The sequence below is a fragment of the Equus quagga genome, chromosome 7 (assembly GCF_021613505.1).
Source record: "Equus quagga isolate Etosha38 chromosome 7, UCLA_HA_Equagga_1.0, whole genome shotgun sequence".
Classification (NCBI taxonomy): Eukaryota; Metazoa; Chordata; class Mammalia; order Perissodactyla; family Equidae; genus Equus; species Equus quagga.
The window spans coordinates 77,111,207-77,123,783 of NC_060273.1; the positions used below are offsets into that span (position 1 = coordinate 77,111,207).

General features: G+C 48.7%; 1 protein-coding gene across 1 annotated transcript; it reads left to right on the top strand.

Moving 5' to 3' along the window:
- The first annotated feature begins 127 nt into the window (after positions 1 to 127).
- On the top strand, positions 128 to 11,509 carry GNPDA1 (glucosamine-6-phosphate deaminase 1). The gene is made up of 7 exons (XM_046665834.1): positions 128 to 245; positions 1,170 to 1,299; positions 4,268 to 4,369; positions 5,788 to 5,970; positions 7,005 to 7,189; positions 8,927 to 9,101; positions 9,771 to 11,509. Exons 2-7 carry the CDS (start codon positions 1,176 to 1,178, stop codon positions 9,869 to 9,871), a joined length of 870 nt encoding a protein of 289 aa, XP_046521790.1. The 5' UTR covers positions 128 to 245; positions 1,170 to 1,175; the 3' UTR covers positions 9,872 to 11,509.
- The last annotated feature ends 1,068 nt before the right edge of the window (positions 11,510 to 12,577 follow it).

Consider the following 12,577-nt stretch of genomic DNA (forward strand, 5'->3'; position numbering starts at 1 on the left):
CTTCCCCGCCCCCGGCGCCCGGTCCTGCGGGCTGCGTTCCCGGGGCGCCCCGGGGCCCCCCGAGCCCGCCTCCCACGGGCTGTTCCCAGCCGGCACGTCCCGCGGCAGAGATGAGCGGCAGGTGGCCCCAGGCAGGGGAGGGGGCCCAGCGGGAGGTGAGCGGCGCCGCGTGACCCGCGGCCACGTGACGCGCGCGGGGCGGGGCCGCCAGCGCCTTCGCCGCAGCCGCCGCGGGAGGTGTCCGCGTAAGTGGGGGTCGAGCGGGGCTGGAGGGGTTCCTCCTTGCGGGCGGGCGCAGGCAGGGGTCCGGTGTCTGCGCCCCCCTCCGGCTCCCTGGGGCCGGGACCCCAGCGAGCCGCTCGAACGCCCTCCCCAGGCGGGGCCGGCGGGGCGATGGGATGGTCGCCATCGGCGTGGGGGAAACGCTGCTGTAGCCCACGGCCGGCCGATCTGGCCCCCTCCGCCTCGGGCCTTCCCACTCTGACTGGCGAGGGCGGGGGGAGCAAACGTCCTCCTTCTGGAGCGAATACTGTGACCCCTTGTGCTTTGGGGAAACTGAGGATTCACAAAGCAAGGCCGGCCTGTGGGAGCACCCCGCTGCAGTACTGAAAGAGCACACACCTCTCCAGGCAAAGCCCATGGCCCCCACCTGCTTTAGTGGACCAAGATGATCACACACACATTGAGGATCCTCTACTGAGGAAGAGTCCATGGGTGGGGAATAGGGGGGCGGGTAGGGCTGGGTCGAGCTACAAGATAATAGCCAACATATTGAATACTGTGTGGTTTACATGCATGCCCTCATTTAATATTCACCATTGTGAAGCTTGTCAGGTAGGTACTATTGCCCCCTTTTTCACGAAGGAGAAAACAGGCTAGAGAACCTGGGTCCTTCGGCCGAGGTCCTGCAGTTGGTAAATGGAGGAACCGAAATGAGAAGCCACGTTCGTCCCCCAGCAGCGCCTCCTGGTGGGTGGTGGAGACGCCTGGCCCAGCCTGTTAATTCCTCTCTGAGCTGAGTTAGGGCTTTCGTCTTCGGCTTCCGGGCTCAGCCAGCCAGGGGAGAGGGTGTTGCTGGGTGAGAAGGGCTTCTTCCCTCTCTCCCAACCATCTTCATCCCTTTCTCCCTGCCCTTACCACTGATTCCTTTTGTCACCGGCCCCCTGCAGGACAAGATGAAGCTCATCATCCTGGACCACTATTCTCAGGCCAGTGAGTGGGCAGCCAAATACATCCGGAACCGCATCATCCAATTTAACCCGGGGCCAGACAAGTACTTCACCTTGGGGCTCCCTACTGGTGCGTTCTGGGATGGAGAGGGTGCCATGGGTGGGGGAGAGAGTGGGCATTAGTCTAAGGGGTCTGTTAGATGGGCCCACTCAGCCAAGGGACTTTAAGGAGGCCTCTGAGGTACGGGCACTGTGTGTGGACAACTCTTCTGCCCCAGGACATACAAAACAGAGGACCCGGCTTTGTTATGGGTTGGTTTAGCTGCTGCCTGCTCCTGCGGAGTCCTAGAGCAGAGGGGATCTTGGTTAGGCAGGAAGACCTTGCTTTTTAGGCTACATCCTAAGTCTGCCCTATCAGCCCGGGTTCCGTAACAAAATGAAGTCCTGATGCCTTACAGGGTACATTTTATGTAATGAATTTCTCTTCTGTGCGTTTGAGCGCTCTTCACTAAGCAGCATCCTTGGGAGAATTGAAAAGGTCCTTACTCAAAGCATTTTCTGTAAGGCTTAATTAAACACAGGCCGAAGTGAAAAACAGGCCCGGTTTCTTTGGGGAAAAATCAGAATGTTGCCTAGAAGGAGGATATTTTGACCCCAGCTCCTCAAGGCAAATGTCCTGATTATTTCTTTCAGAAGTGGGTGGATTTGTCCCAATGGCCTGTCCACTAGAGCAGGGGTCTTCAAACCTTTTCTGTAAATGGCCAAATAGTCAATATTTTACGTTTCACTGGCCATACAGCCTCTGTTGCAACTATTTAACGCCACCCTTGTAACTCAAAAGCAGCCACAGACAGTGCATACATGAATGAGCATGGCCATCTGCCAGTAAACTTTATTTATGGACACAAGTCTAAATTTGTATAATTCGCACATGTGACAAAATGATGGTCTTTTGATTTTTAAAAACTTAAGAAATATAAAAACTGTTCTTAACTCATGAGCTGTCCAAACACAGGCCACAGGATCATGTGGCCAGTGAGGTGGAGGTTGGGGCCTGTGCACTAGAGGTTTGCTGGGGCAGCATCTGCACGTACCTGTGAAACCACCACCACCACTGTCTCAGGCCGCATGGGGGCTGTACTCACATCCTGCTTTCTAACTGTGGAGCAGCCCCGGGTCAGAGTCTGGGCTTCCGCTGAAACCCCTCCCTCGTTCCCCATCATCTGCAAAATCAGATCCAAGCTCCTCAGCGTGGCATCCAGGGCCCTCTAAGGCTGGCCCCTTCCTGACTCATATTTCAACCGGCGTAGCATTTCCATCTGGGTTCCCTGGGACACTCCTTCTGTGAGATGAAGCACCAGTCATGTCTGCTGTGGAAACCACAGAAACCAACTCCACCTAACTTAAGCAGAAAAGGAATCTATTGGCTAGATACTCGGGCGCTCACAGAATTGATGGGAAGGCTAGAAGTTTGGAAGATGGACAAGATGAAGCTCAAGGGGGCAGGGAATGGCGAAGGCCAAGTCACAGGGACAAGCTGATTATTTGGGGGTGCTGCCACTGTCATTCATTCAGCAGATATTTATTGAATGCCTGCTGTGTGCCAAGCTTTTCTAGGAGCTGGGGATGCAACAATGTACAAAAAGGACACAAATTCTCACCTTCCTGAAGATTTAATTGTAGTGGGAGAGACAGATAATTAACTAGCAAAATATGGAGTATATTAGAGGGTGCTAAGAGAGGAGGAAAATGAAGCACTAAAGGGGGATAGGGAGTGTCTGGGCAGGGGTGAGGGTTGCAGTGTTGAATGTCGTGGCAGGGAAGGTTTCTCTGAGGAAGTGACCTTTGAGTAAAGGCCTAAAGAGGCGAGAGTTAGCCAGGCAGATACCTGAAGTAAGAACATTGCTGGCAAAGGTAACAGTATGTGCAAAAGCCCCGAGGTCGAATTGCGTGGAGCAGGATGAGTAAAGGGGAGAGAGGAAGCCAGGGGCCAGGTTATGCAGAGCCTTTGTTAGGACTGGTTGTTACTCAGAGTGAAACGAGAAGCCATTGGTGGGTTGTGAAAAGAGTGATCTGATCTGATTGAGTCTTTTTTCTTTCCAAGTTTTTATTTTGAAAAATTTCAAATATTCAGAAAAGCTGAAAGAATGGTACAGTGCCATTTACCTAGATTCACCAGTTGGTAACAGTTTGCACCATTCGTCTTCATCTCTTCTGGCTCATGTTCTCTCTGTCTATACACTCACACACACACAAACATTTTTTTTTCTGAACCACCTGAAAGTGAGTTCCAGACGCCCTGACACTAAATCCTTCAGTGCATATTTCCTCAGAGTGAGGACATTCTCTTACATAACCACAATACCCTTATCACACCTAAGAAAATTGAAACTCATTCCACAATATCATCTAATATACAGGCTATATTAAAAATGTTTCCCTAATTGTCCACATTTCTCTCTTACAGCTTTTTAAAGAAAATTAATCCAGTGTCCTGTCAGGCCTGATGCATCTTTAGTCATTTAGTCTCCAGTGGTCCTCCTGCCTTTTTTGTGTTATGACGTTGACTTTTTAATGACACTCAGCTCGAGAGTGCTGCCCTGCGGTGGTGGTGGGGTCTTCCCTGAACCCTGAGCTTACCCCGGTCACAGTCAGCATTACTGCTTCGTGTCGCCACTCCTAGACAGGGAGCTCTTCCAGGATGGCTGCTCTGCCTCTTCTCTGTGTCCACACCCCGTGGCCCTGTGCCTCCCACCTAGTAGTTAGTCAGGGAGTATCACGTCAGTAATTAAGTCTGACGGTCACTCAGGTCCTAGTCACAGGCCTTTCAGTTGTCAGTGTGCTGGCGCTGGGCATTCAGCGGTGAGTGAGACAAACAGCCTGCCTTCCTGGAGCTTACAGTCGGTGGGGAAAGAGGCTTAAACAAGCAATGCTGGTGGTTAGGATTGCAGCTTTGGGGTAGGACTTCAGATCTGATGTGTTTCTCTCAGATCTGACAGGTTCTTCTTGTGGAGCAGCCCTGCCTCATTCCTGGGCACCCTCTGGGCTTCCAGGAGCTGGGGGCTGATGGGCATTCATGGCTGTGGCCTCTCTTGCAGGGAGCACCCCACTTGGCTGCTACAAGAAGTTGATTGAGTACTATAAGAATGGAGACCTGTCCTTCAAATACGTGAAGACCTTCAACATGGACGAGTATGTAGGTGAGTCTTTCTCTTTCAAGGTCCTTGAGTGATTCCAGAAAAGTCCTACTCCTCACCTCATAGGCTCGGCCCTGGAGAGGCATGGGGATGTCTCAGGATGCTTGGTGATATGCAGTTAGCATTGCCTGTCTCTTCCAGGCCTTGGGGCTGCTGAAGCTGACCTCACAGGTTGTAAGCATTACCTGATGTAACAGATGTGGAAGCCTCTCCTGCAGAGCAAGTGGTTAATAAATACTAGAGTATCTCCTTCTCTGCCTCCCCCACAGCTCCATGCAGTTTCTGGAACAAACCATTGCAAATGGGATCATGGCTAGGGTGTCTCCCCCACAGTCCATGTCTGGACTTTCTCTCCAGTGCTCATCCTCCAGTGCCCCTTTCTGCCAGGTGCACTGGGAGGGGTGCTGAGGCTGGTGTCCTTTCCACTGCTGAAAATCGACACCTGGGTCTTCTTGTCACCTCCCCCCTCCCACCGTCATTTGGTAATGGCTTCACTTTAAACTTTCTTTTTGTAAAAAAATTGTGGTAAAATACACATAAAATTTACCATCTTAACCCTTTTTACGTGTACAGTTCAGCAGTTTTAAATACCCTCACATTCTTGTGTGACCAGTCTCTAGAATTCATCTTGCAAAACTGAAATTCTCTACGCATTAACACCAGCCCCCCACCCCCGGAAACCACTATTTTACTTTCTGTTTTTATGAATTTGATACTTTTGGATGCCTCATATGAGTAGAATCATACAGTATTTGTCTTCTTGTGACTGGCTTATTTCACTTAACAGAATGTCCTCAAGATTCATCCATGTTGTAGCATGTGTCAGAATTTCCTTCCTTTTTAAGGCTGACATTAAACATTCTTAACGTTTAACATTAAACATTCACTTTAAACATTCTTTTTCTTCTTGGCTGAAAAAGATCCATTTTGGGAAGCCCTGAGATAATTCTCTCCAACCACCTGGTGTTCAAGTTTGGGTTCAGGCTGAGCGGGGGTATAACTGGAGGTGAATGGTGGAGTGAGAGGCACAGGGTGAGGGGTATGCTTGCTCCCTTCCCCAGATGGGCCCAGCCCCACCCTCAGGTGGCTAGGCCACCTGTGGAGGCCTAGAGTGACCTCGGCCTCCAGCTTATGGGTTATTCCCTTGTGAAAAGGAGATCAGAATGAGGGGATTCCTCGGGCCCCTGGTTTGAAGCTCTCTGCCCCAGTCCCATGGTCATAGGTATTGGTGGTGGATAGATACTTAGGGACATCAGCTTAGCCTGTCCTGAGTGGCTGGGAGTCAGAGGGCTGGTGCCCAAGCCTCCCTGATGAGCATTCTCCTGAGAATGTCTCTGGGGGTCTGTGGCTATCCTGGCATCCTGTTGGAAGGAAGACCCCGGCTCAGCCTGGGCACGACTGAGTGTGGCCATGGCCCACAGGCCTTCCTCGAGACCACCCGGAGAGTTACCACTCCTTCATGTGGAACAACTTCTTCAAGCACATTGACATTCATCCAGAAAACACCCACATTCTGGATGGGAATGCAGCTGACCTGCAGGCTGAGTGTGACGCCTTTGAAGAGAAGATCAAGGCTGCAGGCGGGATTGAGCTGTTTGTTGGAGGTGAGCTTGACACTGCAGCTCGTGTCCAGGCCAGACCTGGGGTGGTCAGAACACATGGGAAGCAGGACGAGACCCATGTCTGTCTTCAAACCACTTCCTCTCTCTGTGCTATGACTGTGGTGGCCATTTATTACCCTGGAAAGGCAGAAAGTGAGAACCCTAGCTCCCCGCTCTGCCTCTGTTGCTCAGTAACTGCGTGGCCTTGCACATCTTCTCTTCCTGCACTTTGATGTCTTGTCTATAAATTGAGAGGACGGGATTTGGACTCCGAGGTTCTCTCTGTTCCCCAGTCTTAAGGTTTCAGGGATCATTGTGGAACTTAAAATCACAGACTCACATAGTTCCAGAAGATTCCACACTCACCCCCTGCACACTGTAGATAGCCAGTTGGACCCCAGAGAAGTTTTGCGACTTGCCTAAGGTCAGCAGGCTGGAGCAGTGGAGAGAGGGCAGGGACTTAGGTGTCCCCTCTTGGATTTGTGCTCTTATTCCTACCTGGTCTGCCCTCTTATGTTTCCATCTGTCACCCCCTCTGGAGTCACTCAGAGGAGGTGAGGTTGGACTCCCTTTTACTGCTCTAGATTTAACTCTTCCTACTTCAAGGTGGAGAGGCGGCAGCTCAGAGCGCTCGTGGTCTGAGGTTTTAGGAACTTAGTAGACCCGTCCAGGCCGTGTGTGTGTGTGTTCCTTGCTGCAACTCTATCGCAGCAGCAGGACCCGGATCCAGGCAGGAGAGAGAGAAGTTAGACTTAGATGACCTGGGAAGGCAGAAGCTATTTGGTGGACTCCTTACTTAGCTTTTGCAGGGTGGCAGCAAGTTAGCAATGGGTCTGTGTGCCTCACATAGAAATGGGCAGGTGCGGGAGAGATGGGAAGATCATATGCTCAAAGTGTACCCACCCAGGGGTGAGTGAGAAAAGAGGCACAGTTTTCAAGGATTCTTCAGATCCAGGTGGGGAAGGAGAGATTGTCCATTCTTGAAGTCTTGGACCCCTGGGACTGACAGGGCTGTCCTGGCTGGCTTTCCTGGGCAGGCATCGGCCCTGACGGACACATTGCCTTCAACGAGCCGGGCTCCAGTCTGGTGTCCAGGACCCGTGTGAAGACGCTGGCCATGGACACCATCCTGGCCAATGCCAGGTTCTTCAATGGAGATCTCGCCAAGGTGCCCACCATGGCCCTGACGGTGGGTGTGGGCACTGTCATGGATGCTAGAGAGGTAAGGGCACAAGGGGTCCAAACGCCTTTGGTGGGAGCTTGGACTTTTCTTTTTGTTGTTAATTTTAACTATACAGGTACCACCTGAATACATTTTTATTAAAAATGAAAACACTATAAATAAGGCTAAAATCCCAACTGACCCGTCACTATTCCTCCTTCCTCTTTTGAGGTAACCATTGTCCCCAGTGTGAGATGAATCCTTTGAGCCCCGACTGCCCAGGAGGCCACGGGCTCCCTGGCCTCTGCTTACGTACTGCTTTCGAGCTTCTCATAGGCAGAGAGGAGCCCAGTACCACTAATGCTGGAACGTGAATTTGCACCTGCCCAGGTACTGAGAGAGACCCTCTGGTGCCCTGTAGTTGGTAGAGGTCACTGCTTGAAAGGAAGCTCCCCCTGCAGCCCCAGGATGCTTGTGGTTCTAGCCCTGTGCTCAGGGACACACCTATGTGGAGAAGTGTAATTAAATAGAAGTCTCTTGACTGAATTTAGTGAGGTTTTCCCTAGAAAGTTGGGTATCATAAGAATTTTTTGTGGTTCCAATTTCCTTACTTTCATTAGAAGCATTTCCTCTTCCTTTCTGGGGTATATTTAATGGGAAGCAGCTACAGACATTTTAGCTTCAAGTTTCTTTGCCCAGGTCTGTAAACAAATGTCTAAATCAGTGAAAAAGCTTCCCCTTCTACAGTGACCTTTGTGAACTGAGCGACGGCACCAGCTTTCTGTTGGGTAACCTCGGATCAGGACCAGGGAGGCTGCTCTGCTGTCGCTGGCCTTGCAGCTTGGGAACACTAGGGTTCGAGGGCCCTCCCAGTCGTATGAGGGTGTCATGATTTGGGAAAGGACCTGGGCTCGAAATCAGGAAATTCTCTTTACTAGAATGAGTTCTGGGGTCCTGAACAAAGAGTCACATTCTCTCTATGCCTGTTTTCTCATCTTTTAAGAAAAGAACAGTAAATCCTGTTCACAGCTCCATGGTACAAGTGAATTACAGTGAAAGGAAAACTTGAGAGCTGAGTTCTTCATGATCACTTTCCAACATTATGTTATTGATAATTTTAATTGTTGAATGGAGGGTGTGCCTTTGTTTTATTTAAACAAAAAAGTGTTACCCCAAGTCATATTAGTAGGTTTAATATTCTGAACTGCAAATGACCAGATTATGGGGCAGCCTTGTTGGGGTTGACCTTAGGGGTCACTCAGCTAACTCTCACCATTGCTTCCAAGGCCCCCTTGTAGGTGGTGCAGATTGGGACCCTTCTTTTTCAGATTGTGATTGTGAAAACCCACCCAGCCTAGGACCCTCTGGGACCCAGTGTCAGAACTGTTGGGATAAGAGGTGTGGGCCTTTATATGGCATGTCTGTTCACAGGGCACTTTCACGGTCATCATCAAAAGTGCGGGGAGGCACTATCACGTGGTGGTCAAGAGCATGGACTTTGGGTCAGAAACAATCTGGAGCAAGTTACTTAACCACCCCCTACCCCCACCCCCACCCCACCACACCACTCATTTCCTTATCATAGAACATGGGGATAATCATGCTCACTGCCTCAGGCTATTTGTGTGAGAAAGCACAGGGAGCACGGAGCACAGTGTGTCACATGCTAATGACTTAGAATGCTTATGAAAACAATAGTCCTTACAGTCTTGGGGTGGCCAGACTGGAATTCAAGTGTCTGCACCCTCAGTTCTGCCCCTCATTCCCCTCCATCACGGGCTTGTTTCTGATCCCCAGGTGATGATCCTCATCACAGGCGCTCACAAGGCATTTGCTCTGTACAAGGCCATCGAGGAGGGAGTGAACCATATGTGGACCGTGTCTGCTTTCCAGCAGCATCCCCGCACAGTGTTTGTGTGTGACGAGGATGCCACCCTGGAGCTGAAAGTGAAGACTGTCAAGTATTTCAAAGGTGAGGGAGGGGTGGGAATGGGAGTGGGTGGCAGAGTTCAGGGTGTGCCTTAGTGAGGAGTGGATCTAGCTTTCATGCTCTGGCCATTTTAATAAAATCAAACCCTACTGTCTCGGAACACACAGTCATTTCTCTTCCATCCATGACTGCAAGGTTCCATTTCTAGAAACCTGTTTGTTCTCAGGAAGAGGAGAGAAAATGAAGTGAGGAGTTGTGGTCCAGTGGCTGTGTGGTGATCTTACAGTGATCCTGAGCCCCAGACTTTTTCTTTCCAGGTCTCGGGCAGGCCTTTCCTCTCTGGGCAAGGCACTGAACCATCATGAGGATCTTTTTTCTTCTACTTAAAAAGGACACACTGCTTTAAGTGAACTTACGTGAAAATCCTCACTTACTGAGCAGGCAAATTTGGAATTTATTCTTTGCTGAAAAGATTAACCTTGTAATGGCCAACTCTCCTAGAGACTGACTTTACAAAAGTCTCATGGATTCTAGCATTCCTTGGGAATAACAAATTCTTTTTCTATACTTAGGGTGTTTATCATTTGGGGCCACAGAGAAAAGATGATGAGTATCAGCTCTAGGACAAAATCTGAGAGCTCCTGAATGTTACTGTTGATAATCATGGAACTCTGCCTCTACCTGCATTAACTACTTTTTAATTTTTTGTAGGTTTAATGCTTGTTCATAACAAGTTGGTGGATCCCTTGTACAGTATCAAAGAGAAAGAAACAGAGAAAAGCCAGTCTTCTAAGAAACTATACAGTGATTAGCCTGTGCTAATCCTAGTGTCAGGTACCTCATTGGGACAGGTGTGTCTTTCTGGAAATTGCCTTTAGGAGGAGAGAGTTGTATTTCTTTAATCCAGTATGGTTACTCCAGATAAACTGGTGTACTTACTGTTCTTGGCTATGCAGCGTGCAGCCTAGTCACAGAGTTTAGCTACAGGAAGAATGGCTTACTCTTAATCAGAAAAACAAAAAACAAAAATCATTCCATAATTTGGATGTCTGCCCCACAGAGATTAGGGGTTTTTAGCTTTTTGTTCTGCCTCTGACACTGTTCACATGTACAACACACTCCCATCAGGAATTTCTATCATTACATGCACTGATTCTCAATTGGGAAGGAGTTAAGGGCTTGTGTATATTGGACAAACCTTTTTTTTGAGGAAGATTAGCCTTGAGCTAAATCTGCCATCAACCCTCCTCTTTTTGCTAAGACTGGCCCTGAGCGAACATCCGTGCCCACCTTCCTCTACTTTGTATGTGGGACGCCTGCCACAGCATGGCTTGATGAGTGGTGCATAGGTCTGCACCTGGATCTGAACTGGTGAACCCTGGGCCGCTGAAGCAGAGCGCAAGAACTTAACTGCTGCGCCACCTGGTGGCCCTTGGACAAAACCTTTTTGGAGGCTTGAGAACCCCACCTTGAGCAGGCCTGCCCCTTATTTGAGAATCACTTTTCCTAATAAGGAACCAGCTCTCTCAATGTCTAAAATCAATGTAAGGGAAGCAGTGCCTCTGGTCAGTAACAAGTGCCATGGAAAGAAAACTGTCCCTTACTTTCTTTTTCCAGTTGTTTTTTCTGCTCCTAGTTGACCTTTCCATGAACTCGGGACTCCCTGGGGGAAGATTTGGGCGGGTGGAGCTAGAGAGAAGGCTTTTGCTGAGCCCCTCTGGGGCCCTGCCACATCAAACTCCTCTCCCTCAGGGATCCTCTGGCACTGGGAGGAAGGCGGAAACCCTTTTCCCACCAGAGCCCTGTGTTTTTGTTGCAGGGTCTCACTGTGGCTCCTCTGTTGCACATACTCAAGTAGGACCCACTGGGGCAACTGCCACGATTTCAGTGTTGTGTTCAGCCAAGGTGATGGGGGCCAGGGCAGGCAGCTCAGTTATGAGTTTAGTCACAACACACAAGAGATGTGTTCTCCTGCTGCCTGACAAGTTAAGTGCCAAGACAACATACCAAATGCTTCTGAAGTTGCCTCATGCCCTTCCCCACTTAAAGTGCCCTGCCTTCTAACCCTCTCAGGTTCACATGGCGTGCTCTGATGTTCCCAGAACATCAGGAAATACGGCCCTTTTGCCCCTTCATCCTTCACCCCTTGTTCACGAGATGAGTCTGTTGCTCTGCCTTTTACCCTCCTGAGCCTTCATGGAGTGGATGCTGCCTCCTCCCCCCTATTTTTGTGCCTGTTGGAAGCTGCTGCTGCCTCTGTTTCTGGGAAAGATCTTTTGGAGCCTGGCTCAGGCCTCTCTTTAAGTGCTGTTTGGTACCAGTGTTGTGTCTTTAGCTTTTATACACGATTGTGCTGTCATTCTGTTTTAAGCTAATGAATCAATGGACTTGTTTACAATGTGATATTTTCTATTAAATCTAATATTTTGAAATAAAATGTGTCATTTGTGGACTTCCACCCCCAAAGGTCAGAAGTGGTCTGGATTGATATTTATATATTTTGGGAATAGCTAGCGAGCAACGCTTCACACTCCTCATAACAGCTCTGCAGGAAGTCACAATCATAGCAACTGCTGATCTCTTCTTCAATCACCAGGGGAAAAGTGATCAAAATATTTCATAAACATGAAGCGCCCGTGTGGAAATGGTAGGAATAAACAGATGAGCAATAATTTATCTTGGTCTGGCTATACTTGGGATCCAAATGAGGATATGGGTATTAAAAAGAATCATGCAGATTTGTGACCAGGAGGGATATAAAAACTACAAGGTATGGAAAATAGGTTTAGTTTTTTCTTTTTTAGTTAAAAAAGTCAATATAATGGAACATCTTGGGTCAATGTATCCAATTAAGGTACAAATAGAAGTTGGAAGAAGGGTTTAATTTTTTAACAATTGTATTGATATAATTTACATACCTATCAAATTCACTTATTTTAAATATATACATTCAATGATTTTTTATTAAGTTTATGGAGTTGTGCAAGTCCTGGCCACAATCCATTTCTATCATCCCAAAAAGTTGCCTACTCCTCCCGTAGTCCAGGTGATCACTGATCTGCTACAGTTACCTTTTCTGGACATTTCATATAAATGGGCTCACACAGCATGACGTCTTCTGGGCCTGGCTTTCACTAAGCATGTTTTTGAGGTTAATCCATACAGTATGTAGCAGTAGTTCATTCCTTTTTATTGCTGAAGAGTATTCCATTGTATGGATATTCCACATTTTGTCTATCTGGTAAATAAGTGATTAAATTTTAAGTAGGTAATGTTACAGAAAAAAAAATTACTAGAATGAAATGAGAAAGGATTTAGTGAGGACAGCTAAACTGAAAATGTCTGTATGAACTCAGAACCTTAAAAAGATCTGCCTTTCCGAGGACTCTCTTTCCCTGGTGGCCCAACAGCAGGGTTGTCCTGCTACACCAGTTCTTATGTGGATCAAGTGGGATGTGCACTCCTGGCCAACACTGGGCCTCTGCTACCACTCAGGGCTTCCTGGAGAGGAGCTAATT

Excerpts from the sequence above, each read along its gene's own strand:
- GNPDA1 (XM_046665834.1), top strand. The coding sequence starts at position 1,176 with ATGAAGCTCATCATCCTGGACCACTATTCTCAGGCCAGTGAGTGGGCA. Across the intron at positions 1,300-4,267 it reads CACCTTGGGGCTCCCTACTG|GGAGCACCCCACTTGGCTGC; the intron begins GTGCGTTCTGGG and ends CCTCTCTTGCAG. Across the intron at positions 5,971-7,004 it reads GATTGAGCTGTTTGTTGGAG|GCATCGGCCCTGACGGACAC; the intron begins GTGAGCTTGACA and ends TTTCCTGGGCAG.